This window comes from Coregonus clupeaformis, chromosome 28 (assembly GCF_020615455.1).
Source record: "Coregonus clupeaformis isolate EN_2021a chromosome 28, ASM2061545v1, whole genome shotgun sequence".
Lineage (NCBI taxonomy): Eukaryota > Metazoa > Chordata > Actinopteri > Salmoniformes > Salmonidae > Coregonus > Coregonus clupeaformis.
This window is the reverse complement of record NC_059219.1, coordinates 35,170,100-35,196,646: the sequence shown is the minus strand read 5'-3', so window position 1 is coordinate 35,196,646 and position 26,547 is coordinate 35,170,100. Positions and strand designations below refer to the sequence as shown.

The window sequence follows — 26,547 nt, the reverse complement described above, 5'->3', positions numbered from 1 at the left end:
CAGCGCCACGTTCTTACAGAATTATCTCTCTCTTCTGACCCCTCTCCTCTTTAAGCTTGTTAGATCCCAGTCTGTTTCCCAGGGACACCATGAGATTAGGTGTGTGTGCGGGCATGCCCGCGTGACTGTGTGTACTGTAGCCTATGTGAACATGCTGTGTGGGAGGAGTCTGTACTTGGCTGTTCCCTGACCTTGGACGAGAAAAGTGTTTGGGTGTGAGAGAGCGAGAAAGACAGACTTGGAGAGTTTGTCATCAACATAATGCACAGCACACTATAAGGAAGGGAGGGGGACAGACGGAAATAATGGGGGCTGCAGTATAGGCTACTGCAGTGCAGGTTTGTGGGGTGTTGTTTCTGTGGCTGAAGAGAGATTTACATTAGGATTCTGAGAGACACCTGGCAACCCGTGGCTGAGCTGGGGAGTGACGATGTCTGTACAGGCCAGATGACAACACAGCATATAGTAAGTCCTACACAGCAGTCTGTGTGTGTTCTTCTGGCAATGTGTGTTTGTATGTGTACTTGAATGTGTTATCTAGAAAGTATTGTGTGGACTGTGTGTGGACACAATGGACAGACAATAATGAAAGAATGAAAGCTTTATGATTGTTCTAGGTGATTATGTAGAATATCCTAGGCACTTAGACTGGATAGTATATGACTTATGTAAGGTTTTTAGTCTTGTATGATTATTTGCTGCTATTTATTTCTCCTTGGGGGATTAATAGAGTATCCAATTTTCTCATTTAATCTAATGTAAACTTCTATACTGTACATCTCCCCCTGCTATGCTGACATTGCAGTGTGTGTGGATGCTGGAGTATGTGTGTGGGTTTATCTTGGTGCTTGGTGCGGATGGATCCACTATGTATGAGGTGCATTGTGTCCCCAACCCCCCCTCACCCCACCCCACCAACCTCCCTCTTTCTCTTTGTATTGTCTGGTGACTGCTTTGGTTATTGTCCCAGTCTTGGGATGTGGGCACATATTATACCTCCTTCCCCTAAGTCCTTATACACCCTATATTGTTATTGTGTGAAAAGGGAATATGTTCATAATGTATTCAAAGGATATCAGATTATGTGGGCTGATTATACCATGCAGATATATACTGTATAATGCACTTTATGTTCACACACCTAAGTGCAGTGAATATAATGCAATTAGCAGAATATGGTACACTTTTCTGAGGGCTTTGATTGTGTGAGAACCAGTCTCAGCAGCAGATATACTTCATTACCCATAAGCCCAGTGAACAGCATGGAGAGCTGGTTTATCTGGGCTCTAACAGTATAAGAACATCTCTGGCCCTACCTCCCAGCAGGGGACCTAACCTCTGATATGCAGCCAGCTCAGACAGAGAACACCTTAATCCACACACACACACACACACACAGTAGCCTACTTCCAAACTTAGAAATGTACTTGCATGTTTTATAAGCAATTTATTACGCATGTAAGGAGTGACAAGGAGTTGGAATGATAACACAAACAGACTGGCAATTAGACATGGATTCTACATGGGATGTCAGTGTGGAACATTGGAACGTAGTCTCTGTCTTTTCTCTCTCTCCTGGCAGCCAATGAGAGAGCCCGGAACAGGAAGCTGAGATGGAGTTCTCAGGGTGCCCTGCTGCTGCCGGCGTTGCCGTGGGCGACGAGGCCCAGGAGGCGGAGAAGGAGGGCCACGCCCACGTTCTATTTGATGAGTTTGTCCAGGCGTCCACCTGCAGAGCGACACTCCGTGCCTTCAACCTGCTGTGTGAGCACCTTCAGCTCACACACACACACACACAGCCACAGACATACTCCCCGACGCAGCCGCAGCGGCCTTTCTACCACACCCTCAAAGAACGCCTCAGCTACTGGAAGGCCAACGCACTGTGGGCCAAACTGGACAAACGGGCGGCCCACCACGAGTATGGGAAGGGCCGTGTCTGTGCCAACACCACGGTACTTATTAGTCATTCAATATTTTCAAATATACAGCCCAAAACAAGTACTTTTATTGGAGTATTTGAATGGTTATTTGTAAAAACCAAATAGTCCACCAAATTGAATTTTCAAATACTATTTTCTAATGCCTGGGTTAAATGCATGGGAGTGTGTATAGTATATGGATGTCAAGCGTGTGTGGCTGCACAGCGTGTGCATGTTTAAGTGTGTACGTTTCTAGCTTCTCATCCCAGCTGTCCCCTCTCCCAGTGTGTGATCATCGGGGCGGGGCCGTGTGGTCTGCGTACAGCAGTAGAGCTGGGGTTCCTGGGGGCCAGAGTGGTGCTGCTGGAGAAGAGAGATGCCTTCTCCAGGAACAACGTCCTCCACCTCTGGCCTTTCACCATCCACGACCTCAGGGGCCTCGGGGCCAAGAAGTTCTACGGCAAGTTCTGTGCTGGAGCCATCGACCACATCAGTGAGTATGGAATGATCCCTAACCCTTGACCCTTGAGTCTCCATGGTTACAGCTTTGGGGCTTCAATATTCATTAGAGAATCCTCTCTCTATACCCTATTTCTCTCCCTCTCTCATTCTCTCTCTTCCTCCCTCTCTCTTTCTCTCTCTCGCTCTCCCCCACTCTCTCTGTAGGTATACGGCAGCTACAGTTAGTGTTATTAAAGGTAGCTCTGTTGTTGGGGGTGGAAGTCCATGTCAACGTAGAGTTCAAGGGACTGGTGGAGCCACCTGCGGACCAGGAGCAACAGAGTAAGACCTGCCATGTGTGTGTGTGTGTGTGTGTGTGTGTGTGTGTGTGTGTATAATGCCTTTGTGTGTTTGTGTGTGCCTCAGAGGTAGGTTGGAGGGTGGAGGTGAAACCTAAGTCTCACCCTATTAACCAACTGCAGTGTGACGTGGTGATCGGAGCTGATGGACGACGGAACACACTGCCAGGTAATCATCTAGTAGCACCTACTGAAACACTGAACTGAAACAGCAACAGGCAGCATCAGTCAGAATTCCCTTCACTGAAAGAACAGATGTCTTAGTAAATGCCTTAATGGGAAGGGAATTTTTCTAGCCCTCTGATCCCAGACTTCCTGTTTGCCATCACATCCTGTCTCCCATGTGTCCAATCAGGCTTCAGGCGTAAGGAGTTCCGGGGCAAGCTGGCCATTGCCATCACAGCTAACTTCATGAACCGTAACACCACGGCTGAGGCCAAGGTGGAGGAGATCAGCGGAGTGGCCTTCATCTTCAACCAGAGGTTCTTTCAGGAGCTACGGGACGCCACGGGAGTGGACCTGGAGAATATAGTGTACTACAAAGACGACACGCACTACTTTGTGATGACGGCTAAGAAGCAGAGTCTGCTGGAGAAAGGAGTCATTCTGCGGGTAACAACGCACACAGACACACAAATACACATACACATATGGCACACTGATACAGCTGCTTTGACTGTGTCATTATTTTACTCATGTTGACCTCACAGCTGTGTTACTGACCTGATATGGACTGTATAACTATGTTATTGTTCAAACATTGATTGTGTTCTATTGCATTGATGTTTACTGTGTCATACCTATCAGGACTATGCAGACACAGAAACGCTTCTCTCACGGAGAAACGTGGACCAGAATGCACTGCTGGCCTACGCCCGCGAGGCGGCGGACTTCTCCACCAATCACCAGCTGCCGTCTCTGGACTTTGCCATGAACCACTACGGGCAGCCTGATGTTGCGTTGTTTGACTTCACCTGTATGTACGCGTCAGAGAACGCTGCACTGGTCAGACAGAGACATGGACACCATCTACTGGTCACACTGGTGGGAGACAGCCTTCTGGAGGTGAGGAGAGAGGAAGAGAAGAGTAGAGTTGAGGGAGAGTAGAAGACTGTTAACGTCAGCAATCCTGATGTACTCTGAAAGTAATTCTGTTGTAAGTAGCATATGTTTGTAATGTGTGTGTGTGTGTGTGTGTGTGTCTGCTTTTGTGTGTGCGTGCATGCGAGTTAGCCGTTCTGGCCCATGGGGACAGGTATAGCACGGGGGTTCCTGGCAGCATTGGACTCTGCCTGGATGGTACGGAGCTGGGCTCAAGGCCTTGCCCCCCTGGACTTACTTACTGAAAGGTGAGAGAGCAGGTCTGCAGTCAGGAGAACACACACACACACCAGCAATCAGTCTTTAATTATCATTCACCTAATTCCCTAAATAAATAATCCTCTCTCTCTCTCTCTCTCTCTCTCTCTCTCTCTCTCTCTCTCTCTCTCTCTCTCTCTCTCTCTCTCTCTCTCTCTCTCTCTCTCTCTCTCTCTCTCTCTCTCTCTCTCTCTCTCTCTCTCTCTCTGTCTCTGTCTCTGTCTCTCTCTCTGTCTCCTCTCATTTCAGAGAGAGTCTGTATCGTCTCCTTCCTCAGACCACTCCAGAAAATGTCAACAAGAACTTTGGTCAATACACTGTAGACCCAGCTACCCGCTACCCTAACATCAACACCCAACTCATCACTCCCGCACAGGTATACACAGGCACACACAGGCACACACACACATACACACACACAGGTCTGATGATGATGATGATGATGATGATGACAATCTCTGTAGGTGGGCCATCTAATATACACAGTAGCGAGTGGAGGTTCGGATGCGGACCAGGAACCGCGACCCCGATCCCCCTTGCCGAAGCTACTACGACAGGGTGAGTCTGACCCTCTGAGTACTGAACGGTACATTAACATAACTCTAACCATTGGCTTGATCAGTATCTTCACACATATTTTTTTCTTCCTCTCTGGTTCCCCAGAGTCCTTCTCTCGCTTCAGTAAGCTTTTGTCGTGGTGCCAGCAACAGACACAGGGTTACCGTGGTGTTGCGGTTAGCGACCTCACTACTTCCTGGAAGAGTGGCCTAGCTTTGTGTGCCCTCATCCACCACTACCGACCTGATCTCATGTGAGTCACATCTGACCTCTAACCTCTCGCTCCTCACAAATCACCTCGCCTCTCACCTCATACAGCTCATCCCAAAGGTAGCATTCAGGCGCAATGTAGTTGGTCCATTGCCTCACTTCTCATCCCACCTCTCACCTTTCGAATCTCAGTCTCATTTCCCTTTCACGCAAGCTCAGGTGCATGTGCATGTGTGTTTGTGTGTGCGTGTGTGTGTCTGTGAGAGAGGTGAGAGAGGTTGATGAGTCAGAAGACCATGGTCCTGATTGGTGCCCTTTTAATTACCTGATTGGATCAGTGCCTCTCTTTGTCCACTTGCTCTGGTGTGTGTGTGTGTGTGCGTGCGTATGTGTGTGAAGTGTGTCAATTTGCATACGTGTGTGTGTGTGTGACTCTCTCTTACTTTGACTCTCTCGTCCCATCTCTCTGCAGTGACTTTGACTCTCTGGAGGAGGATGAGGGGGAGGAGAATATGAGGTTGGGGTTGGAGGTGGCGGAGAAGGAGTTTGGAATCTCTCCTGTGATGACTGTAGAGGAGATGTCATCTGTCAGTGAAACGGACACTCTCTGTATGGTCATGTACCTCAGCCAGTTTCACCAGCTCTTCAAGGACGCACTACCCCCAAGTGGTGAGTTTCTAAACCACAGTAGTCAGTGTAAGAGCTAATTAATTCTCAATTCTCCTCATCACCCTCTATTCTTATCCTATCCTCTCTTTCCAGAATGCTCAGAACTCTACATCATCTCCGGCCCTCTCCTTCATAACCACTTATCTACAATGCCTTACTAAGCGAACGCAGAGTGGTGAAAATGTTTCTATTCCCATTACCGGTCAGTGGTTGTGAAGGAAAGGAGATGGGGAATGGCTGTGCATGACTGTTCTTCTCCTCTTTTCTTGTCTGTAGAATCCCAGACTGAGAGCCTAGATGGGAGGGCTGCTGTGATCGGTCCTGCCTCACTCCTTAGCCGCCTGGGCCACAGCCCATCCCGCAAGCGCAACCCCAAGGTACACACCCCTGTTTGTTTACGTAGGGACTCTGTTTGTCTGTGTGTAGGTGTATAGGTGCATGTGTGTTTACATATATTTGTGTGTATCCCTCCCATCAGGAGCAGAAGGAGAAGGATGTGGTGGGGAAGAGGAGGAAGACCAGTCGGCCATGTCTGGAGGACGTGAGACAAGATCCCAGATTAGTGGACAGTTATGAGGTGAGGGGTGTAACCTGTAGCCATGGGTTACAGTGAGGGAAAAACGTATTTGATCCCCTGCTGATTTTGTACGTTTGCCCACTGACAAAGACATGATCAGTCTATAATTTTAATGGTAGATTTATTTGAACAGTGAGAGACAGAATAACAACAAAGAAATCCAGAAAAACGCATGTCAAAAATGTTATGAATTGATTTGCATTTTAATGAGGGAAATAAGTATTTGACCCCTCTGCAAAACATGACTTAGTACTTGGTGGCAAAACCCTTGTTGGCAATCACAGAGGTCAGACGTTTCTTGTAGTTGGCCACCAGGTTTGCACACATCACAGGAGGGATTTTGTCCCACTCCTCTTTGCAGATCTTCTCCAAGTCATTAAGGTTTCGAGGCTGACGTTTGGCAACTCGAACCTTCAGCTCCCTCCACAGATTTTCTATGGGATTAAGGTCTGGAGACTGGCTAGGCCACTCCAGGACCTTAATGTGCTTCTTCTTGAGCCACTCCTTTGTTGCCTTGGCCGTGTGTTTTGGGTCATTGTCATGCTAGAATACCCATCCACGACCCATTTTCAATGCCCTGGCTGAGGGAAGGAGGTTCTCACCCAAGGCCCCGTCCATCGTCCCTTTGATGCGGTGAAGTTGGCCTGTCCCCTTAGCAGATAAACAACCCCAAAGCATGTTTCCACCTCCATGTTTGACGGTGGGGATAGTGTTCTTGGGGTCATAGGCAGCATTCCTCCTCTTCCAAACATGGCGAGTTCAGTTGATGCCAAAGAGCTCGATTTTGGTCTCATCTGACCACAACACTTTCACCCAGTTCTCCTCTGAATCATTCAGATGTTCATTGGCAAACTTCAGACAGGCCTGTATATGTGCTTTCTTGAGCAGGGGGACCTTGCGGGCGCTGCAGGATTTCAGTCCTTCACGGCGTAGTGTGTTACCAATTGTTTTCTTGGTGACTATGGTCCCAGCTGCCTTGAGATCATTGACAAGAACCTCCCGTGTAGTTCTGGGCTGATTCCTCACCGTTCTCATGATCATTGCAACTCCACGAAGTGAGATCTTGCATGGAGCCCCAGGCCAAGGTGATTGACAGTTCCTTTGTGTTTCTTCCATTTGCGAATAATCGCACCAACTGTTGTCACCTTCTCACCAAGCTGCTTGGCGATGGTCTTGTAGCCCATTCCAGCCTTGTGTAGGTCTACAATCTTGTCCCTGACATCCTTGGAGAGCTCTTTGGTCTTGGCCATGGTGGAGAGTTTGGAATCTGATTGATTGATTGCTTCTGTGGACAGGTGTCTTTTATACAGGTAACAAACTGAGATTAGGAGCACTCCCTTTAAGAGTGTGCTCCTAATCTCAGCTCGTTACCTGTATAAAAGACACCTGGGAGCCAGAAATCTTTCTGATTGAGAGGGGGTCAAATACTTATTTCCCTCATTAAAATGCAAATCAATTTATACCATTTTTGACATGCGTTTTTCTGGATTTTTTTGTTGTTATTCTGTCTCTCACTGTTCAAATAAACCTACCATTAAAATTATAGACTGATCATTTATTTGTCAGTGGGCAAACTTACAAAATCAGCAGGGGATGAAATATTTTTTCCCCTCACTGTAGGTAACCGAAATTGTAACTGCCAGTAGTTCTTTGACTAAATTAATGAGATGACATGCAATAATATGTTAGACGTTAGAACAGCAATACAACATCTTTGGCCTTAAAGTGACATGGGTCAAACTCTCCACCATTCTGCCTTCCGCAGGAAGAGGCTGCCCTGTGCTCTGTGGGTGGAGCAAGCCAGAGCAGAGTGCGCTCGATGGCCAATCAGCTGCTGGCCAAGTTTGAGGAGAACGCCCCTTGCCCCTCCTCCACGCCAGCTGCAGCTCTACGCAGACAGGTGAGATGGGATGGAATTCAGAACTCCTAGCTGCTAAGAGTTTTCAGGTGTTACTAAGAGTGTTTTCCCTCGCTCAAAGTCTCAACATTCTGAAAAATACTCTTATTTAAAATCTGTGCTTTTAATCTGAATAAAGGAACTTGTACAGCACGGGTCTGTCATCAATAGCTGTTGGTAGTTTAGATCCTCCATGTGTGAGCTGACTGACTGACTTCCTTTGAGGTTTCAGAGGATAAGCCAGATTAGCTGCACTGTGATGGGCATTTTGGGTCAGGGCCAATGGGACTCACTGAGCCTTGGAGCAGTAGGTAAGGGTTACAGTGAGGGAAAAAAGTATTTGATCCCCTGCTGATTTTGTACGTTTGCCCACTGACAAAGAAATGATCAGTCTATAATTTTAATGGTAGGTTTATTTGAACAGTGAGTGACAGAATAACAACAAAAAAATCCAGAAAAACGCATGTCAAAAATGTTATAAATTGATTTGCATTTTAATGAGGGAAATAAGTATTTGACCCCTCTGCAAAACATGACTTAGTACTTGGTGGCAAAACCCTTGTTGGCAATCACAGAGGTCAGATGTTTCTTGTAGTTGGCCACCAGGTTTGCACACATCTCAGGAGGGATTTTGTCCCACTCCTCTTTGCAGATCTTCTCCAAGTCATTAAGGTTTCGAGGCTGACGTTTGGCAACTCGAACCTTCAGCTCCCTCCACAGATTTTCTATGGGATTAAGGTCTGGAGACTGGCTAGGCCACTCCAGGACCTTAATGTGCTTCTTCACTAGCCACTCCTTTGTTACCTTGGCCGTGTGTTTTGGGTCATTGTCATGCTGGAATACCCATCCACGACCCATTTTCAATGCCCTGGCTGAGGGAAGGAGGTTCTCACCCAAGATTTGACGGTACATGGCCCCGTCCATCGTCCCTTTGATGCGGTAAAGTTGTCCTGTCCCCTTAGCAGAAAAACACCCCCAAAGCATAATGTTTCCACCTCCATGTTTGACGGTGGGGATGGTGTTCTTGGGGTCATAGGCAGCATTCCTCCTCCTCCAAACACAGCGAGTTGAGTTGATGCCAAAGAGCTCGATTTTGGTCTCATCTGACCACAACACTTTCACCCAGTTCTCCTCTGAATCATTCAGAAGTTCATTGGCAAACTTCAGACGGCCCTGTATATGTGCTTTCTTGAGTAGGGGGACCTTGCGGGAGCTGCAGGATTTCAGTCCTTCACGGCGTAGTGTGTTACCAATTGTTTTCTTGGTGACTATGGTCCCAGCTGCCTTGAGATCATTGACATGATCCTCCCGTGTAGTTCTGGGCTGATTCCTCACCGTTCTCATGATCATTGCAACTCCACAAGGTGAGATCTTGCATGGAGCCCCAGGCTGAGGGAGATTGACAGTTCCTTTGTGTTTCTTCCATTTGCGAATAATCGCACCAACTGTTGTCACCTTCTCACCAAGCTGCTTGGCGATGGTCTTGTAGCCCATTCCAGCCTTGTGTAGGTCTACAATCTTGTCCCTGACATCCTTGGAGAGCTCTTTGGTCTTGGCCATGGTGGAGAGTTTGGAATCTGATTGATTGATTGCTTCTGTGGACAGGTGTCTTTTATACAGGTAACAAACTGAGATTAGGAGCACTCCGTTTTAAGAGTGTGCTCCTAATCTCAGCTCGTTACCTGTATAAAAGACATCTGGGAGCCAGAAATCTTTCTGATTGAGAGGGGGTCAAATACTTATTTCCCTCATTAAAATGCAAATCAATTTATAACATTTTCTTGACATTCGTTTTTCTGGATTATTTTGTTGTTATTCTGTCTCTCACTGTTAAAATAAACCTACCATTAAAATTATAGACTGATCATTTCTTTGTCAGTGGGCAAATGTACAAAATCAGCAGGGGATCAAATACTTTTTTCCCTCACTGTAATTTGGTTGGAGGGAGCAGCTATGGTTGCAGTAATATGGGTTAAGATTAACTGGTGGTTAGGGTTAGCAGTGGTAGCTCTTGACCTAGGCCCTATATGCTTAAAGCTGTGGTTGTAGTATGGTATAAAGGTAGCCATGGCCGTCCCGGCTCCACAGCCCTCACGCCCTCTACTAACTGACCACCAGGGGGACTCCATGCCCACGCTTCCACATCCTCCAGCATCCCCTGATCCCCAGGCCCAGCCAGCCCCTATGGCCTCCGCTACCACCTGGAAACAGGTAAAAATAGTAAGCCTCTCCACCTTTGACTCTTAGAGGACTGCAGAGTTATATAGCTGTATCTCTCTGTGTCACCACATGGGGGTGCATGATTGTGTGCTGTGTAGTTCAGTCGCGTGGCATTTTGTCATAGCTCTTTCTTAGCTTTAGTTCCCTAGATTTCACAGTATTTCACTATTTCGCTACCTCAACCACCCACTCACATTATGCCGTCTAAACCATCTAACCCCAGAAGAAGCGCACGCAGCAGCAGGAGCAGATGAGTTTCAAGTACAAGGAAAAGGTCAAATGTCACACCCTGCCCAGCAGGGGGGAGCAGGTACGCCACCCCAGAGGAATCTGGGTAATGTAATGTATAGACCAGATGGCATGTAGACTAGTACTGATGTCCCATGCCACCCATAAATGTTCATAGACTTCCCAAGTTCCCAGTAGCTATCTGTAGACTAATGTGTGTCATTGGTGTGATGACTTTTGAGGACTCTTCTCGGCTACCTCAGTGGTTCCCTGATAAATCTTCAGGACACAAAAGACCAACTGTCAGATCTTGACAGATACATGGTGAATGTTGGCAGTAAGAGTTGCCCACGGTCAAAGCGTTAACCATACCCCTAGTGTGGACCTACCCCATTCATAGACACTATTGAAGATAGTATAGCCCCGAGGCTTGCTCTAAACATTAACACGCATTGCTTGCGGTACGGTTTTGGAGACATATGGAACCTGTCTTTCATATAAACAATAATGAATATATATTAGGGCTGTCAAATGATTAAACATTTTAATCAAATTAATCAGAATTTTCAGTGGATTAATCATGATTAATCACTATTTGCAATTACACCTGAATCCTAACCATTTTTTTTCTGAAATGCATACCAAAAGATAAATAACAGGACACAGATACATAATTTTCATATTATGTCTGTTTATTAACACAGCCAAATAATGGTGTTTTAAATCAAGCTGAAACATACTACACACCATAATATTTGTCTTTGGCTGTGGCTCTTGACGGTGGCTTATAGAATGAGTCTTGAGACGCCACTTGCAAAACATCAAGGAAACCTGAGTCTTCTACAATGCTAATGGGTCTACAATCCTTTGCAATCCATTTTGCTATTGTGTTGGTCAAATTATCTGAGGTTGATTTTGTTAATTGCCTGCAAACATTCAGCGTGGTCTGGCGCAAACCACTTGCTGAATCTGACGGCCCAGCAAACGCATGTTTGGCGTTGACATGGTACTTCAAGCTTGAACAGCTCCGGTGAAATTGAAACTCCTTCTTACAAATCTTGCAAATAACCTTGTACTTGTTAACTGTACCATCATCATTCTTTTTATATTTGAATCCGTCAATAGGCCCACTTTGCTCACCTTGCTCCATCTCGCCTCTAGCTCCCAACCACTTTCCTGACCTGAATAATTTGTCACACTGCGCATGCGTGAAATGCGTTAAAAAAATTGACGTAATTAACAGCAAACAACTAATTAACGTCGTTAACGCGCTATTTTTGACAGCCCTAATATATATATATATTTTTTAGTTAAATTACTTAGACACCTTTTAGGGTTAGTGTTCTCAGACAGCCATTTCCATGTTACAGCATTTGTTTACAGAAAACAGAGTGGACTACATGTGCTAATTAGCTATCTGCGTCTCCGAACAACTGTGTGTAAACTGAAGACAGACGCCACAAACGTGTTCTCATTGAAAAATGCTGTTGGTTGCAACTGTGTTAAAACCGGTTAAAACAGTGTACAGTAATTGTGTATTTTGCATTTGTGAAATAAGATCGATGTGATATGAGAGGGATTTGTGTTTCTAGAACCTTACCACAATTGAGAATTGATTCACATTTAGATGGAGTATTTGGCTGTTTTGGCTTCCAGAGACAATTCGCCTTTAAACAGAACATGTAAGATCCTTGGACTATAAGGAGTAACATTAGGCCCCATTAGTCCATTAGTGGGCTAGTGTGGACCATGAGTGGGCTACAACTTGACCTATAGTCATTGAGTTCAATCTGTCGGCCTCAGGGCAGTGTCAGAGTGCTAAATGATGCTGTAAATCATATAAACAACTATTGTTTCAGAGAAAGAGGAGAAAACTGAACTGAACTGTCAGAGTGCATCTTGTTTGGGCTTTAAGAAAGTATATTTGTATAACTTACTGCAGGGCATGTGGCATGTGACAACGCTCCAACTGAAATTTTCCCTTTTAAGATTAGAAAGATCAGAGGCCTGTGAATGGTTTTTGTTAATGTTTGCACAGTTTTCTTTCCTCGGACACCTCACTGTTTTGCCTACAAATTAAGTTTGATTGGTGTGGGATAAGGGCCTAGTGATAACGTTTATATTGATTATTTTGGACAATGATTACACTGCAACAGAAAGAAGGTTATCCAGTAGGGGATTGATGTTTCTAGAACTTTGACCTAGCTTTGTGTCCATTTCCACATCCATAACACAACATCAAAACTCTCTGTTTGTGGCTCCGATTGTGTCATCCCTAGTGAGTGTGTCTCTGTGTGTGTTTACTGTTTGTTCTGTCCTTCGTCCTCATCTTGTCTCTCTTTTCTCCTGCTATCTTTTAGAAATACGTTCAGATGTACACAGGGGGAGTTAGCTCATTGGCTGAACAGATATCCAATCAGGTTCAAAGTCAGGAGTCATCATCACCCCAGCACACTCCTAATAGGAAGGAATCGGTAAGAATCTATTTGAGTCGATTTGAACTCACCCACACTAATACTGTCGTTAGGCCGAAACTCATCCAGCATTGGATTATACCCTACCTAGGCTGGTTCTGAAGTAGGTCATTTCCATGTGAAAGGACCCATGAGCACCAACATGTGAAGTTCATAGGAGCATGTCAAATTGGATGTCAAATGAAAGCTAAGAGTCAATTCTTTTTGTAATTAAGGCATATATACATTTTTCAACCGTTTTCCATCCAAAAAAATTTGAATAAGCGAAGGCTTTGATTTCTGGACAAACAGATGGAAAAGGGGTCTTAGAAAACATCTACCAGGAAAAAGTCTTAAAAGGTATTATAAATGTATCAAAACACAATCCGGTTGAAGTAAAGACCCCTGCCAACTAATATCAACACTTATATTTAGTTTTGGATACATTTCTGTAAGTTTAAGAAACATTGCCTTGTGCTGTGAAATTCCGTACCAAAAACCCACATATCTTGAAGACATCTTCTAATTTCTCTACCTCATGAGGAGGGAGGAAATTGAAAGCTCACAGAACTAACAAGTAAAGGTATACCTATCAATTAGTTATAGTTTTTTTTAACCAGTTGTGTAAAATACTTAAGTAGAAATACTTTAAAGTACCACTTAAGTAGTTTTTGGGGGTATCTGTACGTTACTTTACTATTTATATTTTTGAAAAACTTTACTTTTATTTTTTTTAAAAATTTTTAGGGGGTAGATCAGTTTTAATATTGCAGATAGATTGTAACTTCCATCAATGTAATTGTCTGCTTCACTTCCAATCCCCCATATGTTTTTTTTCTCATAATATATATATATATATATATATATATATATATATATATATATATATATATATATATATATATATATATATATATATACATACATACACACACACATACATACATATAAATACATATACATAGATATATATACATATCCTTTAAAAAAAAATATATCCCTTTATTACTTTCCAACCCCACCACCCCTTCCCTAATTGGAGTAAATTAGTGAACAACAATGCTTAGGCCTCTACTTCCAGCTTATATATACTATATAAATGTTATGGACACAGTCAATTTTACAAAACTTTTACTTTTACTTCAGTACATTCCTGAAGAACATGATGTACTTTTTACTCCATACATTTTCCCTGACACCCGAAAGGACTTGTTACATTTTGAATGCTTAACAGGACAGGAAAATGGTCCAGTTCACACACTTATCAAGAGAACGTCTCTTGTCATCCCTACGGCCTCTGATCTGGTGGACTCACTAAACACAAATGGTTCGTTTGTAAATTATGACTGAGTGTTGGAGTGTGCCTCTGGCTATCAGTAAATAAAAAACACGAAAATTGTGTGATCTGATTTGCTTAGTATAAGGAATTTGAAATGATTTGTACTTTTACTTTTGATACTTAAGTATATTTTAGCAATTACATTTACTTTTGATACTTAAGTATATTTAAAACCAAATACGTTTAGACTTTTACTCAAGTATAATTTTACTGGGTGACTTTCACTTTTACTTAAGACATTTTCTAATAAGGTATCTTTACTTTTACTCAAGTATGACAATTGGGTACTTTTTCCACCACTGGTTTTTACTGATATCAATTCAGGATCAGTAAATCAATCGGTAATGGTATTTCCAAAAAATCTGTAATGGATTTTCCGCAATTGAGTTGGCTGCAATGGGAAACCATAGTAGTCACAAACCACAGTTGGGTTAACATTTACATTTGAGTCATTTAGCAGACGCTCTTATCCAGAGTGACTTAAATTAGCAATTTGGGTTAAGTGCCTTGCTCAAGGGCACATCGACAGATGTTCACCTAGTCGGCTCGGGATTCGGACCAATGACCTTTTGGTTACTGGCCAAGCTCTCTTAATCGCTAGGCTTCCTGCAAGCCCCACAAATTGCATTTTTGTTCCCCCCCCCAGTTTTATCATTGAAATGTGATACAAACCGAGGCAATGGTGTGCTTTAGGACCATGCGGACGCATCCGAGCGGTCGGGTAGGCTGTTTGGAGTGTTTATCTGACTGAAAACATATATATATATATATGTCCCCCCCACTTCTAAAACCAAAGTTGCGCCCCTGGTATTTTCATTTGATTGTCAAACAAATCACTTAGAAAAGTAGGCTACCTGTGCATGTTCCTCCACTCCTAAATAATCCCAGCATCCAAACTGCATATATATGCCCATTGATGAATTGAAATAGACATCTGTTACAAAAATACAAAAAGTCTGCCTAATGACATTCAGAGATTGTCATTGATTAGGCCTACATTAATTGATGCATCTTGCTGACAAATTGACATTTTTTGTAGCCAAAAATAGGTGAGTAAACTCTGATTGCCGGTAGCAGTGAAAAAAAGAAACGCTCCCTATACTTTCAATGCATTTGTCAGAAAAAGGCGTTTACCCTCCACTAGGCCTACACCACCGCCAGTAGCCTACCATCTCAGCCAAGGCAATTTTAAACACAGGAACACACGCCGAATAGGTAGCCTACATTCAATATAATACATGAGTTGAATCAAATTATGTTTTACACCCTAGTTCATGAGTTGTCCATAATTCATGAGTTAATGCTTCGAGTCTTCACAGATCGTGTGACATAAAACACTACCTTTCTTTCCTTACATTAATGACAGTGTTATTTGTCATTTTTAAGCATTTAACAATTGAATTAGAACATTGAACTTCAACCCTGTATGAATCATGGATCTTTGAGATCTCTGAAAATACACTGTATGTGTAACTATGCCTACGTAACATTTCATTATGTTTCGCCGTGAAAACAGTTCTCATGGGCACACAAATCCAAAATAATGTAGTCCTATGCCATTGCAAAATCGAATGCTTCTAACAGAAAGAGTCAACTATAGGCCTACTGTCAGTAACGTATACTTGTTGGATGTATTGGATGCGCATTGGTGTCTAGCTATAGGCTAGTTGTCTAGTGATATTGTCGACCATCATCAGGTGATCCAGGAAAGACAATTATTATTGACAGAAAATAATAAAGCTAAATGGTCTACTACTTCTGGCCACGGATGGCACGGAGAACACCAGTACCCGCGTGCACCTGAAAAACAAAACAATGAGTTCTCTAAACAGCTGACTGACAAAATCAAACAAGTATAAATCAACTGAGAAATCTAATGCATTGGAATAAAGGCAATGTTTTAGCAAGGACGCATGGCAAACAAATGGCAAAAATTAGGAAGTACAAAGGAAAATATGCGTAAAGGGCCTCAGCTGAGGCTGAAATTCAGCCCTACTGAGTGGACAGTGCAGCCACATAGAAATACATGGTTTAAACCATGACAGAAGCATTTATTTCATATTTACCACAGTCAAACATATTTACCACTACATTTTTAACAAATAGGAGAATAGTTAAATTACTATTACTTAGAGACTTTTGTTGCATTTAGCGGAGGTAATGTCCCATTCAGGGGAGCTGAGCCCCTCCTGGCTCCCAGTAATCCACACCATGTTTATATCTTTTGTGTACCTATTTAGGATACCTCACGATAAAGAGAATGACATTCATATCCATAATTATGCATTTCTGTGTAGTACAGATCAGGGACCCATGATGAAATTCCGTTACCGCAATTCTGTTACCGGGTGTAAATCCACTTCATTTACTGTAGTTCAATAACCCAAATAGATTTTTTCAAACTCAATGTGTCATGTCATAGCTGACACATGATTCTTTCTGCAGACATCATTGAATCTTAATTTAACAGATATTGAACCATTTTTGAAAAACGTGGACACAAAACATTTAGGGCGATTTTACCATAGTTATGTTACCAAACTTTGCATCTGCACAGTTCTTCTAGTAAATGTGTTTTTGCAACATCAGTGTAAATTGTTAAAAGTAGTCATTGTGCATAGAGTTGTATGGTTTGTTCAACTTTGAAATCAATGTTTGGCATATATTTTAAGTGAAAAATCTGAGTCTCAGCGCAATTCCGTTACTGTGGAATTGCCCAGTAACCTCTATAGTAGTAGGCTAACTCTGAAGTGAGGTGATCCATGTATTACAGCTTATTCTCTCTTTCTCCCCTACCCCCTCCCTCTTAGGCTGGCGTTCGCTCTGTGTTGGCGGGGGCGGGGCCAGGGCCAGGAGGAGCCAGTGACGTGTGTTTCTTCTGCAGTAAGCGTGTGTACGTGATGGAGAGACTCAGTGCTGAGGGACTGTTCTTCCACCGGAGCTGCTTCCAGTGTGACCACTGCAGCTCCACCCTCCGCCTGGCCTCCTACGCCTACGACCGGCCTAACGGTGAGCCCCTGAGAGGGAGGGATGAGAGTGAGACCAGGTCTATGGAGAAAGGGGAGAGTCCTGGGGGGGTGAGGGCAGGGAGAGGGTGTCACTGAGCACCAAAGAGTTAAAAGTGGGTAACTCTAATGAATGACAAGGGCTGCCCTACCACACACACACTGAAAATACCACTACCAGCCCAGCATGGTCTTGGCACTGAAACACTACCACAACTTTTGATATGCTCTACCACAACTTGTTGTGTAATCTTGAATGCAACTCTGACCTCCAGTTTATGAGGGTCAGTGACACTCAATCATTCTGATTTTACACTGATTGCTCCAATCTGCCCTCAGGGTTTATGTTACACCGCCTGATCACTTTGTAAGGCTTCCAGGTTATCAGCAGACCAGAGACCAACTCAGTTAACACATGATGAACACAAACTCAGTGTGTTGCTTACTGCACCGTTGGGGCCTGGGGCTCCCTGGACTGACTGTGTGGATGTTTATATTTGATTGTGCGTCTGTGTGTGTGTGTGTGTGTGTGTGTGCGTGTGTGTGTATGTGTGTGTGTGTGTGCGTGTGTGTGTGTGTGTGTGTGTGTGTAGGGGTCTCAAATTACTGTAGAATACAGAAGGTGCAAGTAAAAAATGTGGTTGTGCATCAGCAGTTTTTCTCTTGTTATGTCAGTCACTGACAGTCACTCAATTAGCCATGTCAGCTAACAATTTTTTACATTGGTAAGTTAGTCTAGCCAGCTATCTAAACTTGTAGTAATCAAAGCCGAATACCGACCGTGCATGCAAGGGACCCTGACCTCCAGGGCGCCCCCATTGATTTTGTTAGTCACTCTCACTCAGATATCATTAACATGGCATAAGTCATGGCAAAATGTGTAGAATTGCAGGAAATAAACTTTAAAACTGCAAACATTTCTCTCCACCCCATGGCAAAATGTACAATCTGCTGTAGAATTGCAATATTTTCTCTCTGCCCCATCGCAAAATGGTAGAACTGCAGGAAATGAAATGTAAAACTGAAATGTTTCTCTCCGCCGTCAATAGGAGGGCCACCAAAATGTTTTGCCCACGAAGTGGGGGTGGCCCCCCAACCAAATCTCCCTTAGGGCCCACAAAAGGCTATGGTGTGTGTGTGTGTGCATGCCTGCTTGCGTGCGTGTGACTGTGTGTATTGTATCTCTTAGAGATGTGCTGTGTGTTTGTAAATGGAGGGGGGGACAGATATAAAATATGTCAGTGATGTCATGTCAGGCGCTGATCTCTAAGTTTAATTCAAACCCTTCAACCAATCAGGGATGAGGTGTCACGTGATAGTCGTTTGAGTGTGAGGCAGGAGAGGATTGTGTGTAGGGTAGACTATATATGAAGTGGTCTGTCAGTGTAGGGACCAGATCGAGTGTGTCTTCCTGTTATTCTGTAGACCGGCACTGTTTTCAATGGAGGAGTCACACTGTAAGACACAACTCTATTTAATTCTCGCCATTCCTTTCCGGGAAGCTGAGAGATGTAGCTTTTCCTCAAGATCTAGGGACACTGTTTTTGTGTGGAAATGTAAATAAGATGAGACTTGTAAGTTTTATAACACTGTTTTCTCAGTAGTTCTACTGTAGTTAGATAACACTTAGTTTTTGTTTAAAGTTCTTCTTTAAGATGCATGGGAGCTGCAGATCTCTCTGTAGTGCGGTTCTAAAGCTGCAATTCTTAGTGTAGTGAGGTTCTAAAACTGCTGGGATTCTGTGTGTAGAGCGGTTCTATGTATAGTGTTCTAACACATTGGTTCTGTGTGTAGGGAAGTTCTACTGTAAGCCGCACTATGACCTCCGTCTGGTTGGGCCGGTCCAGAGGAAGAGACCAGCCCCTCCTACCTCCGACCAGCCCCCAACCCCCTACGAACGGACCCCCTCTCAGCGGACCCTCCTGGTAAGGACTTCTGCCTTACCCCTCGTACTCTGGCTAAATGGAAGCTCTTGGCTGACCTGGGTTTTCATCTAATTCCTGATATTTGTTTAGACATAGCAATTAAGGTTTCATTTAATTGACGAGCTCTCTCTCTCTCTCTCTGTATATTATATTGTTTTGAGGAGAATATGTTACGTACTGTATGTATGAGGTTTTCTGTAGATCAATACACTGATCCTTGGAATTCTTTGGGGTAAAATACTATTTTTTCTTTGACCCCTCCTTTGCTCCCTCCTTACCAGGAATCCCCAGCTGCTCTGTCCACTAACCCTCGCTCCTCAGTAACTGTGGTGACAGCAGATCGCAGGTCTTCAGGTAAGCCAAGAGGTTCATGTATCTGTCATGTGTGTGTTTTCAGTCGTAATGCTTGTGACGTGTGTGTGTGTGTTTGTGCACAGAATGTGTTTCTTAGTGACGCCGCTGAGTGTGTAAAGAATGTCCTGAGTGTGCAAAGAATGTGACATTGACTTTGGCTAAGTGTGTGTCTGTGTGTGTGTGTCTGGTGTGTGTGTCTCAGTGGCGTCTCTGGTTGGGAGTGGGTCCGGCTTGGTAAAGCTTCTATGTGTGTGTGTGTGTGTATGTGTGTGTGTGTATGTGTGCGTGTGTGCGCTCAGTGGCATCGCTGATTGAGAGGGAGTGTGGCTTGGCTAAGCGCGTGCGCGGCACGCCAGAACGTATAGAGCTGGAGAACTACCGTGTGAGCCTGGGGAGCCTGGAGACTGAGCAGCTAACAGATGAGCCGGAGGAGGTGCCAGAAGAGACGCTGGCCAATTACAACCTCAGTCTGCTGGTGACAGAGGAGAAGAAGGCCAATCACAAGCGCAGCCCGTTGCAGGACAAGAGCAACGAGGGCTCCAGGTCAGCATTACAAAAACAAACATTTATCTTTATTTCTATCTAGCGTGTCCTCTGTCTCTCCCCCTCTTTCTCTCTCCCCCTTTTCTCTTGTACACACACTTACACACACGGACACACACACACTAATTGCTCTCCTCTCTCCTCATAGTTCGGAGTCAGAGATGGAGGAGGAGGGGGAGAGGCAGCGGGCTCTAACCAATGACCTGGCTAGAGACTCCTGGAGGAAGGCCATGGAACTACACGCACGCCTCAGAGGAGAGAGAGAAGAGGAAGAAGAGACAGAAGAAGGAGAGGAGGAAGGAGAAGTTGATGAAGATGATGATGATGAGGAGGAGGAGGAGTTATCAAGTGATGGTAATTGTGCCTTTTTCTCTGTTTTCCTATATGTGTCTCTCTATGTGCTGTCAGTCAGAAATATTTGTTTTTAGACTAGTTTCCTTTCCTTTCCTCTCTTTTGTTCTCTGTTCTGGTCTCTCAACCCTCTTTCTCTCTGTATTTGTGTCTGTGTGCCCTCCCTCCCTGTTCGTCTGTCTATCTGGTGTGTCTCCCCCTGCTGGTAGAAGGGGAGTACTGTCCGTGGGAGAGGGAGCGTCACTCAGGTCTGTGGCTCCTCCCTCTAGAAGAGGTGGAGGAGACAGGTAGCACCGCCACAGGAGAGAAAGCTAACAAAACATGTTTAACATTTTTAGTATGGTACTTCTTTTGTTACTAACTATTTTGCATGTTTTGTTGTGTCATTGAGCATAATGGCACACTAGTAGGCCAAAATGTCCCAACAGTAACTTCCCCACCTTAACTTCCCCACCTATTGCACCCCATGGACTTACACAAGGGATTCTTGCACCACTGTCTAATGGCTTTGGTGGCTGTGGTTGCCCAAACCTTACTACAAATATCCTTTGCCTCATCAAGTCTACGGTGTTGCCAAATAACTACCAAAAAAAACGTAACACCTACTCTAGCTCAATGCCAACTGTGGCTCACAAGCAATATTTTCTGTAAGACACAGGAGGTTGCTATCTAGTTTTCTCAGTAGGGATTCTGACTTTCACTTTACTTCCCCTCCCTCCCACTCTCTTTCCCCCTCCCTTTCTCTCTCTCTCTCAGAGGAAAGATCATCTCCCCTCACCGCTGAAGAGGTAGCCTCGTTGGACGAGTGGCAGCAGAGCACACACTCTCCAGACACACACTCTCCAGACACACACTCTCCAGACACACACTCTCTAGACACACACTCTCTAGACACACACTCTCCAGACACACACTCTCCAGACACACTCACGCCTGACACACACTCTCTAGACACACACTCTCTAGACACACACTCTCCAGACACACTCACGCCTGACACACACACGCCTGACATACAACTGCCTGACTCGACAACACCCAACACACATAGTCCACACAGCCCCACCAGCGTACCCAATATCACCTTCTCCACTCCAGCCACTGCCTCAACACCATTCACACCCACACCCTTACCGTCACATGCACCCACACCCACATCCTCTGTCTCAATTCCAGATTCCTCTGTCTTTACCTACTCCTCCCCCAACTCCTCCACCACCTCAGGCTGCTCCCCTGGTCTGGACGAGGGAGAGGAGGATGGGGAGGAGAAAGAGAAGAAAGAAAGGAAGGAGAGAAAAGAGCGAGAGGAGAGGGAGAAAGGGGGGAAGGAGAGGGAGAGGGTGCGTGACCCCAGCAGTAGTTCGGGGATCGGTGTGGGCGGGAGCTCCACCACCTCTACCTCGGATCCTCTCACCCCTCCCTGCATCCCTCCCCCCGCCCAGCTCAGGGCATGCTGGGATAGCCTGCCCCGCCCTTCTGTGGAGGCGGAATCACCTCAAAGCCGCGCCCCTCGCCCCGCCCCTCGATTTGCCCCCGCACCTATCATGGCGTCGGCTGTTGTGCGGGGGATCGGGGGCAAGAAACTGAAACCGTGGGACGTGGGTGGGGGAAGGAGGTCTGTTGCGGGGGGATCTGTTGGAGGGGGGTCTGTTGGGGCGGGGTCTCTTGGGGAGCAGCTGTGTAAGGATGAAGTAATAGACCCCTTAGAGGACATCAGCCCCCCCTTGTCCCCTCTGAAGCCCCTTAAGGCAGTGCCCAGAGACGAGAGAGAGATTGGGAGGAAGAGGGAGATGGAGAGGAGGAGGGAGATAGAGAGAGCAGCCATGGGGGTGGGCTGGGAGGACACGAAGATCCCCCTAGGAAAGGAGCCTTTCCCAGGGAAGAGCAGGGGTGGTCTGGACCCCCGCAGACTCACAGAGAGCCTGCCCCCCCTCCTCCTCACACAACTCCAGGGGGGCGCCCTCTTCCCTCCACGTAAGGGCCGCAGGGACAACCAGCCCCCCAGCCAGAGTGTGCCTGAAGCGGGCATAGGAGAGGGTGGACCCCTGGGCCTGTGGAGAGCTGTCATCTCTGGCTATAAGAGTGACAGGAAGAAGAAGGGCAGGACTTCCCTTCCCAATACGACAACAGCTCCAGCCCCCAAAGAGCAGGGCAGGAGGAAAACTTCTGCAGAGAGAAGAGGTAACACACACACACACACACACACACACACTGGTGATCTGGTATAGTGATTTCCTATGGTGAACCTCTGTGTTTGTGCAGGTGTGAAGTTCAGGGAGCGCCAGAGCTGGTCGGAGCCGGAGGAGTCAGACATCACCTGTTCTGTTGTGATGGAGAGATGCTCCATGAACCCCAAGGCCAACGTAAGAACATCACTACTAACACTACCACTGATCTTAGAGCAGCAGGTTGTCATTACACTACAGCTCTGACTGTGGGAGTCAGTGATGTCACTACAGACCTCTGTTCAGCTCTACAACTCTGTGTATGCCAGCAATGAAAAATGTACAGCGATTGTTTGGAGGAAATTCATTCACACCATAGGAGGCTGATGTCATATGTGTTAGGGGATATCTGGTCTTTGTTGGTTACTATATCATCTCCTGTCTTCAGAGGCTCAGGTAAATGTTTTAATGGATGAATGTTTTTAGCTTCGTCTGGAGCTGTTTGACCTAGCGTCAGACCTTCAGAAGGAAACCATTGAGGAGGAAGAGGAGGAGGAGAAGGAGGAAGGGGAGGTATACTACTTTGTGGCAGTAGAATGAAGGCTGCTGTGTCCTAGTCTAGTTAGAGATAGTTACAGTAGAGTTACTGAGAGAGGTTACGCTTTTCCCAATGTGTAGATGGGTCGTTTATAGCTGTAATAAATAGTTTGTAAGTTCCGATTAGAGGACGTTTTGTGTGAACTATACATACTATATATTGTGTGCCCTATTTTGATTGTTTTTTGGTCTTCATCTTTCCAAGTCTGCATATGTGCCTCATGCCCTGGCCTTTAAGAGGGCATATGCCATTAAGGTAGTGTGAACATTCCCATTGGCTGCATCAAGCCTTTCTGTGCTCTGTGCTGCGTCCTTATCATCCCTAAACCTCAGTAGTGTGTATACTAAGAATTTGCTGCTATGGTCAAATCTTAATGGTGTGTGTGTGTGTGAGCGCATGCTATGTATGTGTGTAGCCTGCTGATTCTCTCTCTCCTACAGAGGCACGTGGGGAAGGAGAAGGAGTGGGACAGGTCCTGCCATATGGATACACAGCGGAAATCATCGTGCCCTACGGAGGTGGTGGGGGTACTGGTGCACATGAAGGACCTGAAGGACCCGTCCAGCCTGGATGTGTCAGAGGCCATGTTCCACAGAGACAGAGACCCAGAGGAGGAGCAGCTAGATGCCAGGTTAACACGCAGAGTACAGAGAGCAGCACGCAAACTGGCCAAACAGGAGCAACTCAAGAGACTGCACAGAGCCCAGGTAGGATGCAGGTTTATAATGTATGTCTGTGTGTGTAGAATTTGTGTGAGTGCGTATGATTTGTTTAAAGCCTCATTGATGTTGTAGATGGCGTTAACATGCATCTTTTGTCCTGATCTTGTCCACATTCTGATTGTGCCCACATTTTCAGAAATATGTCAAGTCATGGTTTTAAAATATCTTATATCCGTCCACTGTGTCCGCTTTGTGACCAGATTCCCTGGTCCCTCCCTGTATGCAAATTATTTGACAGCTATTCTTTATTTATTTATTTATATTGATGCCATAAGTCAATGGTGCCACCTGTCAATTATTTTAGAAGGCGGGATAGTAATTATTTAAATGATTTCACTGTCCAGATCCGTCTACACTTCTAGATATCCAGACACCATGGCTGCATTTACACAGGCAGACCCATTCTGATATTTTGCCCAATTATTGGCAAAAGAGCTGATCTGATTGGTCAAAAGACAAATTAGAGGAAAAATATCAGAATTCGTCTGCCTGTGTAAACACAGCCAATGCGTGCCTGACTACCTCCGGAGGTGGTCAGGAAGATCACAATCAGATCACAATGCATATTTTAATCATCTACACCTGTCTGAAAATGTGGGCCAATCAGAATGTGGATAAGATCAGGACAAATAATGCATGTTAGAATCAGGTATAAACAGGGCTTGAGTGTATACAATTTGCACGTGTCAGATGATCCAAAGGCAGTTGGAGCAGGTGGAGGAGAAGCAGAGGCAGCTGGAGGAGAGGGGTGTGGCTGTGGAGAAGGCCTTGAGAGGGGAAGCAGGTTAACAAACACTATTTACACAACTGTTTGACATCATGGTTTGTTTTACCTATATTACTCTTAGTTAGTTTGACTAAGCAAATGATCCGTGTACGTGTGGTCATGTGGTCATCTCCCTGGTATGTTCTCATTATAGACTACTGGGGAGAGTCGAATGACAATGAAGAGCTGGACTTACACCTGGGAGGTATGTACCTCACATACAATGCTGTATTCCCTCCAGTGGAGGCTGCTGAGGAAAGAACGGCTCATAATAATGGCAAGAACGGAGCAGATGGAATGGCATCAAACACCTGGAAACCATGTGTTTGATGTATTTGATGCCATTCCACTGATTCCGCTCCAGTCATGTGGTCCTCTAGCTCAATTGGTAGAGCATGGCGCTTGTAACGCCAGGGTAATGGGTTCGATCCCCGGGACCACCCATACGTAAAAATGTATGCACACATGACTGTAAGTCGCTTTGGATAAAAGCGTCTGCTAAATTGCATATTATATTATTATGATATTATATTATTATTACCACGAGCCTGTTCTCCCCAATTAAGGTGCCGCCAACCTCCTGTGATTCCCTCCTACTATTCATTATCCTACCCTCCAATCTAACCCCTGGTTCCTCTCCTTCTCTCTATCTCTCTTTCTCTGTCCCCCTTCCCCCTCCCTCCCTCCCTCTCTTTCCATCTTCCTCTCTCTCATTTAGTCATGGGCATGCAGGATGACCCAGCTCTGATGCAGCAGTGGTTCAAGCTGGTCCAGCAGAAGAACTGTCTGATGCGCTATGAGTCAGAACTCATGATATTGTGAGTATCTATCTGACCTTTGACCCCCTCTGAGCGCCACACTTTGGACTGATGTGGTCTCCATGGTGACTGTCTCTCCCTCAGTGCTCGGGAGCTGGAGTTGGAGGACAGACAGAGCCGTCTTCAACAGGAGCTCAGAGAGAGGATGGCCGTAGATGGTATGTACACACACACACACACACACACACACACACACACACACACACACACACGCACACACACACACACACACACACACACACACACACACACACAAATGTGATACTGTACCATAATGCTCTTAATAGATTCTCTGTTTTCAGCCTTCTCTCACTCCCTCTCTCCTTCTCTCTCAGACCACCTGAAGGGTGAGGCAGAGCTGGCTGAGGAGAAGCTAATCCTGGGGGAGATGTTGGAGGTGGTGGAGCAGAGAGATGCTCTGGTGTCTCTGCTGGAGGAGCAGCGGCTGCAGGAGAGCCAGGAGGACAGAGACCTGGAGGCCATCATGCTGTCCCGGGGCCTGGGCCTGCACAACTGGGCCTGAGCTCTATCCCGGGGCCTGGGCCTGCACAACTGGGCCTGAGCTCTATCCCGGGGCCTGGGCCTGCACAGCTGGGCCTGCACAGCTGGGCCTGAGCTCTATCCCAGGGCCTGGGCCTGCACAACTGGGCCTAAGCACAGACACACACGTCACTTCCCCTCTAAAGCTACGATCAGGGTCATGGTTGTGAGGTCACTTCCCCTCTGATACAACGTCATGACCAGGATCAAGGCGGGACTGTGTCTGGATGATCCATTTTTAGGATTGGAGATGTTTCCCCAATCCCCACTGCTACACCCATCTTGCTACATCCCTGACTCACTGACTGATGGGCCTCTAAGACTGATGGCTCTATGCTCTCTATACTCACCCAGGCTGTTGTTATGGCAATATGTGGCATGTTTGAATTATTTGTATTGTTATTTATTAACATTTTTGAAAAATGTATATTATGTAAAACGAAACAATACTACTTTTTTAAAACCTTTTAATATTACATTAATTATATTTTACTTCATACATTGGATAATAAAGACATTCTGACATCA

The 26,547-nt window shown here is 45.4% G+C and overlaps 1 protein-coding gene across 1 annotated transcript; it reads left to right on the top strand.

The window, feature by feature from the left end:
* Positions 1-203: 203 nt before the first annotated feature.
* LOC121543978 (protein-methionine sulfoxide oxidase mical3b) lies at positions 204-26,547 on the top strand. The gene is made up of 34 exons (XM_045208413.1): positions 204-465; positions 1,583-1,955; positions 2,208-2,415; positions 2,589-2,705; positions 2,790-2,891; positions 3,078-3,334; positions 3,530-3,787; positions 3,956-4,071; positions 4,331-4,457; positions 4,546-4,639; positions 4,745-4,892; positions 5,322-5,518; positions 5,795-5,895; positions 5,997-6,095; positions 7,861-7,995; positions 10,111-10,203; positions 10,436-10,522; positions 12,801-12,914; positions 17,043-17,241; positions 19,032-19,162; positions 19,444-19,516; positions 19,816-20,059; positions 20,208-20,413; positions 20,620-20,697; positions 21,167-21,480; positions 21,853-22,591; positions 22,673-22,773; positions 23,062-23,148; positions 23,614-23,880; positions 24,586-24,679; positions 24,816-24,866; positions 25,380-25,479; positions 25,564-25,637; positions 25,815-26,547. The coding sequence occupies exons 2-34, from the start codon at positions 1,614-1,616 to the stop codon at positions 26,000-26,002; spliced, it is 5,541 nt and encodes a 1,846-aa protein (XP_045064348.1). The 5' UTR covers positions 204-465; positions 1,583-1,613; the 3' UTR covers positions 26,003-26,547.